Below are 7808 nucleotides of genomic sequence, written 5' to 3'. Positions count from 1 at the left end.
AAATAAATTTAATTGTTGAGGAGCTTCGTGAAGCTAATATTATATATTGAGCTTGGTTATCAACTTGACTTCAGTATCAAAAGGAACATCGACGTATTCGGACGTGGGTTAGCTTAGTCAAAAAGTGGTAGTCCAAGTCCTCGAGGATTGGGGTACAAGCTCACCACAGATTTCAATTTGATCTGGAAAATAAAGGATTGTGCAATGTGGCATCAGCTGTTCAACCTTATAATGCTGTAAATCTTACTACCTTACACAAAGAAAAAAGTTTTATTATAGATGAACAAGAAAAAATAAGTCTACTATTGAGTAATTTGAGTAATGTATTCTCAGAAACAGTACTAAATTTGCAGCGTAAAATACACACAGTTAAGTGGATTTTGGCGCAAACATCTAATACAACTTAAGAAGACATTTAGGAGAGATGGAAGAAGTAGTGAAAGAACTTCATAAACCTGCCAGACGCAACTATCTCCGTCGAGAGTTTGATGTCCGTAGCTTGGATGAAACATGACAAGCTGATCTTGAAGAGATGATACTTTATGCTGGAGAAAATAAGGGTAATAAGTATATGCTGACAGTCATTAATGTATTTTCAAAGTTTGCATGGGCTGTGCCTGTAAAAAATACAAGTGGTCAAGATGTGACTGCTGCTATGAAGTCGATATTAACAGAGGGGAGAGTTCCAACTAATTTACAAACATATCGTGGTAAAGAGCTTTCCAATGCGAATTTTCAAAGTCTCATGTAAAAGTACAAAATTAATTTGTACTCTACTTATAGCAATCTCAAAGCATGCATATGTGAGCGATTTAATCGTACGCTGAAGAATGCTATGTGGAGAAAATTTAGTTTACAAGGTAGCTATAAGTGGATTAATATTTTACCTAAGTTATTGGCAGACTACAATAATAGGAAGCACCGAACGATAGCTATGAAACCTAAGGATGTATCAGCTGCTAGGTCAAATAATGTTATTAAAATTTTTATGTCTAAAATAACGTTAGAAAGGAAAAAACTTAAATTTAAGTTGGGTAATAAAGTACTAGTAAGCAATATTTAGCAAATGTTTGAAGAAGGATATACACCAAACTGGTCTACTGAAATTTTCACAATAGCACGAGTAGCTCCTACTAGCACACCAACTTACCATTTAAAAGATTATCAAGAGCAACCAATCTCTGGAGGCTTCTATAAACAGGAACTTCAGAAAACCAAATACCCAGATACTTATTTCGTCAAAAAAATTATAAGTCGTCGAAAGAATCGCGTTCTTGTTTAATGGTTGGGTTTCGACAATATTCATAATAGTTGGATTGATAAAAAAGATTTATCACGTGTTTCTCCAAAACTTGATGTTAAGACAAAAAAGTTTGCAGAGAATTAAAATTATTAGTGTTAACTGTGTCAAAAGTAAATAAGTGAAATACACAAATTTACATTGAACTTGTTTTTTATTTTACACTTAAATTATTACATAATCATGCATATGAAAATATAACTTTACTTTCCTTAACACACATTAATAATCTTATTTTATTCGCATCTCCTTAAAATTTCATCAAATAATTTTCATCTTCTAGTAACGCATCTACAATTATTTTTGAAAGAAACATTTGGAATTTATCGTCCAATTCGGCAAAAATCTGAATCCCATACTGCATATTGACTTTCTTCAGTTCTGTAAGCATGAAAATGCGATCATTTTTCACTTTTCTCAGTTTTTTAGTGGGGAGATATTGACCACTAGCAACACGATTTAATTCATCAAGATTTATCTGTGACACAAAACAAAATATTTAAAAGCTTGTGTAAAATAAAAAAAGTAAATTTATAGTGTATTAACTATGTAGCTTCAAGCATTTAAGGAAGTATCAGTGCATAAATTAACTAAGCAAAAAAAGATATGTGAATTTTTTACTAACCCATAGTTAATTTAGGCTGTTTATTCAAGATAGTGTCAAAACCTTCAAAGTAAGATGAGTGTGCAATCTTACAATAACGCACTGTCTTGTCTGTAAAATTTTCAATGGTTATCCTCTTTGGAGTTAATGACAGATTAAGCTCAGTCGGTTGTTGTAGCTCCTCATAATTGGCTCTCCTCCCTTTGTTTGACAGAAATTTGACTTGTTGATTGGTAGGTTCCCCTCTAGGCTCGCTTCTCTGATAGGTGGTATCTTCTTTATTGATAAGTCTTGAGATAATGCTATAGTGGCCCCAGGGTAGGGTATCTGTTCGACCATACTGTGAATAACGCTTATCGTCATATGCACTCAAAGTTATTTTATTTTCTTTTTCTGAGTAGAGTTGATGATGATGTGATCCGTTACTTTTCTGCTCTCGGGAGATGCTTGTATTTTCACATAGACATTTGATATAATCATCAAAAGTGATTGTAGCCTGTACCACATTGTTTTTTACACCTTTTGCTTTTTTTAATGGCTTTTGACTTTGTATTCTTATACTATACATCTTGCTCTTTAATCCCACGAATTCTGATGTGATATTTCCATTACATTCATCTTTCATGAGGCCAACAATTTTATTATTGCCTCGTTCAATGTTGAATGGATTGTTTTCAGCATACTCCTATGTATCGAATTCTTCAAGATTATCACTCATGACTTTAAACATATAAGTGTTAGTTACTTTATATAAAAGACTATCAGTATCAGTATCGAGTAGCTCAGATTGATCCCCTACATAATTTCTCATAAAGTCATAGTAAAATCTATAAACACGTATTTTTGATAAGTCTAAGACACATAATCCAACGTATAAAGGTTTTTTAATGCAGATTTCAGTACGTAACAACTGTATTGCAACAAGCTGATTGTCAAAGATATCACAACTATGAAAGTTCGGTCTAGCAATAAGTGCTTCTGCACCATATCGTCCTTCCCACTTATTAACGAGTTTTACATCAACATGTTTTCGCTCATTTTCCATCGTTTTTCCATAAACTGCGTTGTTCAACAGTTTGAACAACATTTTCTCGAATTCGTTTTTTTGCATTTTAGCGTTTTGAACTATTCAAGTCTATATACTCCTTTAACCATGTACTTTGTTTAAATTCCAATACTCGATAAATTTTTTTCAAGTAGAGACCATGCTTTAATGCTTGTTTAAGTGCTCGATAATGCATGACGTAGCGATTTTTGTCGTATAAAGTAGTCATTAACTTTTTCTGTTTGGATCCTACAGGTGTTTTATGTTCAGCGCAAAATGGTAAGTCCTGATTTGCATTGTGTAGCGTTTCTGGATATTCATGATCTACTTCGAGAATGTAACCAATTTCAGCATCATCTTTTACGTTCGTGATACCCACTGGATTCATATTTTGTGTTCATTTAAGACTACTATATGGTAATGGTTGAGTCATAGCACACCCATATAAATTATTGATGTCATAATACATAAGATATTTCTCATCTTCGTTAGGTTGATAACCTTTATTTATGTACTGGTTATTAGCTTTGGCATAACGATTACTACATTGACTAATGCCTCCTCGTATACCACGTTCAAAAAACGTACAAAAAATGTATGAAAAGGTCAAAAGCTAGTAAAGCTCCTGGTCTTTGGTTGATTTTTTGCCGGGACCGGGAGCACACCAGGTTGGGGAAAGGACGTTAGGCAATGAAGGGGAGCCGTAGAAGGTGTTAGAATAAAATGACACACAACACTGCACATTTTGAATAACATTAAACACAACCAAATTACTTTATTCAAGCAAATAATAAAAGGTATTATATGACCTAGAAATCACTATTGAGCGTATTGGATCAAATCACTTAAAAATAGAATTAGAAAACAATCGCAGTAGATGAGAACTATTAAACTAGTTATGAACAGAGAAGTAAGTAATAAAACTGAGTTTACAGTGGTGTTCAAATAACCGAAAAGAAAAAGATGGCAGAGTTATGCCAGTATACGCGTGGGCAGCGCAACACGTGAAAAGGAGCTGCAGGAGCAAAGACTATGAAACACGTCTGTCCGCTAGCCATGTACGAAGGAGACTGATCCGCACATCGCGTGTATCAGTGCACACGTTGCGCAGCGCTACACTCTCACCCATGCATACACACACGCATACATCTAGTCCTATAGTCACACGCTGGAGACTCCTAAATACAATGCAGGTAGCTAAGGCGGTCTATATTTCGTTTAATGCGCCCAACAAAACCCGATAAAAATCCTGAATTTTAAGCATTCCCCTGGGTTGGTATGTCTGAGTATAGTGACAGAAAGACAGACCAAGTAGAAGATAACGAAAAATTAAACTCATGAACAGTTACAAACAAAGATAATAATTGTGTTAGTCACTTTAATTTTACAAATTTTCCGGAAAGAGGCGAGAGCATTTTCTTTAACGGGCAGCACACTAAGTGTATGATTTGTTTTTAGAGTTATATCTAATTACATAATAAAAAAAATAACTGTAAAATGTAATCAAGGAAGCCTATATTATTATCACCTTAAAATAAACTTATGAGAATATGTGGATTTAAACGATTTCAAGACCACTTTCCTTTTACAAATAACGAAGTTTACTAACTATTAACATCAAACTCCTCGGCCAGTAGAACTAGCGCGAGCTTGACCATTGGTCAAGTGAGAGTAGAGGTAGCAGTACGGACTTCGACAACTCTAACAGATCCGTTTGATCCTGCGAATACCTGAGTCACCTGGCCTAAAGGCCAATGAGAAGGTGGAGTATTCTCTTGGAGAATTAGTACTAGATCATTGACTCGAACTGCTCTTTATTTGAAAATCCACTTTTGTCGAACTTGTAATGACACAAGATACTCGTTAGCCCATCTCTTCCAAAAATGTTGGAGACAGGATGAAATGAATCTTTATCGTCGTAAAGGGTTAAATGCTTCTTCATTTAACTGAGGTTCGGGGGTTAGGAAGGCATGTTTGTAGCTCAGGAAGTGGGCAGAAGTGAGTACTTCTAAATCGAAAGGGTCATCTGATTGTGGAACTAGGGGGCGAGAATTCAAACATGCCTCTATTTTGCATAAGAGAGTGAAAAATTCTACGAAGGTGAGCACCTGGTCGCCGATAACTCGTTTTAACAACCGTTTAGCTGATTTAACAGCGGCTTCCCACAAACCACCGAAGTGGGGCGCAGAAGGTGGGTTGAAATGCCAATTGGTTCCAGCTTTCAGCAATTTATTGCTGAGGTTGTATGACCTTAAGAACTGGCAGAGCGTCTTCTTTAATTCGAAAGATGCACCTACAAAATTGGTACCCCTATCAGTGTATAAGTGCGAGCAGTACCCTCGCCTGGATGTTAATCGACTAAAAGCAGCAAGAAAGGCCTCAGAAAAGTAGTCTTCCACCACTTCAAATTGTACTGCTCGAGTGACCATACGAATAAAAACACAAATGTACCCTTTCTGAGTTCCCTTTTCTCTCGATTTGATCAATCGTATAGCGTAGGGACCTGCTTAATCCACACCCGTTTTAGTTAACGCTGGACACTCTAGTATTCTGGATGATGTTAAATCTCCCATCATTGGAATTTGTACATGCGGTTTGGCATTATACCGTATACAAGGGATACATTTGAAGATCTTATTACGAACTACTTGATGCCCTCGCACAATCCAGTAGGCTTGGCGAATAGATGTCAAAGTAAGAAGAGTGCCACCATGTAAAACTAAGTTATGATGATAATTAATTATCATTTTGGTCAGATAATCCTTGGGAACAAGAATTAAGGGGTGCTTAGTTTGGCTAGGGATGAAAGTCTTTCCAAGTTTTTCACCTACAATAATCACTCCATTGACAAGAATAGGATTCAGCTTGGCAATGCTGCTGTTTCTGTTTAATGGCACCTGCTCGGATTCAGATAAAGACGAGTTTTTTAAAAGTATACGGTAGTCTTGCGGAAAGCAGAACATCTGATGAACACGAATCCAAACTAATCGAGCATTGTCCAGTTCTGATAATGTCAAACAATGGCTATCTGACCTTAAAGTATCGGATGAATCCAGAAAAGACAACACTTGTGACGTCAAAATTTCAACGTCATTACGTTTAGCAGACTTTATTCAATTTGAAGTACGTTGGCATTTGAAAATCAACGTAAATATAAACCTAAGGAAGAAACTTGTAACCTCAAGTAATTTATGCCAACTACTGTAAGCGGACTAAGTGTCTGGTAACTTATCTTGGCATTCTAATGCATTTACAGAAAGCATTTCATTCAGAACAGTATCTTGACCTTCAGGAGAATTTTTACAGGAGAAAAACGATTTTACGACCCCTTAAAAAATCGGGCCTTTTAAACCAAAGTTTCTGACCAATAAGTTGCTTGGGCAGAACCCCGCGAGAGGCGAGATTGGCCGGATTCTCTTTAGTTTTGACATGATGCCAATAGGCTGTAGGAGTCAAGGTTTGAATTTCAGAAAACCTATTAGCAACGAAGGTAGGCCACTTAGATGGAATTGACTTTATCCAACACAAAGTGTCCATAGAGTTGGTGTATAGGTAAATAGCCGAAGCCTGAACCTTTGTAGTTGAGACATGATGATTCACTAGCTTCGAAAATAAGTGAGCACCACACAGCTCGAGACGAGGAATGCTGAGCGTTTTTAGTGGTGCCACCTTGGTTTTAGATATTTCTTATGAAGTAAAAACCATGTCTGTTGTAAGTGTATGAAGATAGAGAACCGTAGCATAAGCTCGTTTAGAAGCGTCAGCAAAGCCGTAGATTTCTATTATCAGGTCAACGGGCTGCAAATGATTCCAATGCGGAATTCTAATCTGATCCAAGATTTGGGATTCATTGATCCACTCACTCCCTTCCTTTAAAAGATTAGAAGGAAGTTTCTCATCCCATGGTACCTTCAGCAACCATAATTCTTGTAGTTACATTTTAGCTTTAATAATTACTGGAGAAATCCAACCAAGTGGGTCAAAAATTTGGCTAACTAAGAAAGCACACTGCGTTTAGTCCAAATTGGATGAGAAAATGGTAAGTTGACCTTAAAACTGAAACTATCGAGATCGGAGTTTCAGTTAAGACCCAAAACTGATATGACCTCATGGTCATCTTGCAGTTTAAGCAGATTGGAAGAATGAAATTCTTCAGGGATCTTGGCTAATATCTCTTTGGAGTTGCTCAACCATTTTCGTAACTTGAAACCGCCTAGCTTGGTCAAAACATCCAGCTGTTCTACCTTTTGCTTAGCTTCTGTGAGTGTATCAGCGTCCGATATGAAATCGTCCATGTGTACTTCAATATTCAAAATCTCTGCGCCAAAAGGAAGAGTATCATGGTGAAGGACAGCTAATTCTTTTAATACCCGAGAGGCAAAAAAGGGTGAAGAAACTAAGCCGTAAGTATCGGTATTGAGCTGGTACGTAGCTAGAGGTTGCAAAGGGTCTTCTCTCCAAAGGATAGCCTGAAAGGGTCGATCTGCCGATTGAACATTCACCTGACGAAACATTTTCTCTGCGTCAGTGGAAAAGACGAACCGACGGAATCTTCATTTCATTATAAGATCAAATAACGTAGCTAAAAGGCTTTGTCCCTGAAATTGGATAGAGTTCAACGAAACACCCGATTTAGTGAATGCTGAACCATTGAAAACTACACGCAATTTAGGTGACGATCCTGAAAGGCTTAGAACTCCATGATGCGGGAGGTACCAAATTGTCGAGTTTTGGTCAGCTAAAAACATATGGTTCAAATCGATGTACTCTTGTATGAACTCCCTGTACAATTCGAACAGTTTGGGGTTTAGTTTGAACTGAGATTCAAGTCAAAGAAACATGGCAGGAGCTAACTGGAA

At 36.8% G+C, this 7808-nt stretch overlaps 1 protein-coding gene across 1 annotated transcript; it reads right to left on the bottom strand.

Moving 5' to 3' along the window:
• Positions 1-7028: 7028 nt before the first annotated feature.
• LOC149374621 (uncharacterized) lies at positions 7029-7463 on the bottom strand. The gene has a single exon (XM_089592444.1). The coding sequence runs from the start codon at positions 7461-7463 to the stop codon at positions 7029-7031; it is 435 nt and encodes a 144-aa protein (XP_089448570.1).
• Positions 7464-7808: the final 345 nt, after the last annotated feature.

This window comes from Copidosoma floridanum, unplaced genomic scaffold (genome assembly GCF_036245765.1).
Source record: "Copidosoma floridanum isolate Cflo_tuat_1 unplaced genomic scaffold, Cflo_Japanese_pri ptg000017l, whole genome shotgun sequence".
In the NCBI taxonomy this organism is placed as follows: domain Eukaryota; kingdom Metazoa; phylum Arthropoda; class Insecta; order Hymenoptera; family Encyrtidae; genus Copidosoma; species Copidosoma floridanum.
Note: the sequence above shows the minus strand (reverse complement) of the source record. Positions and strands in the feature narration are given on the sequence as shown.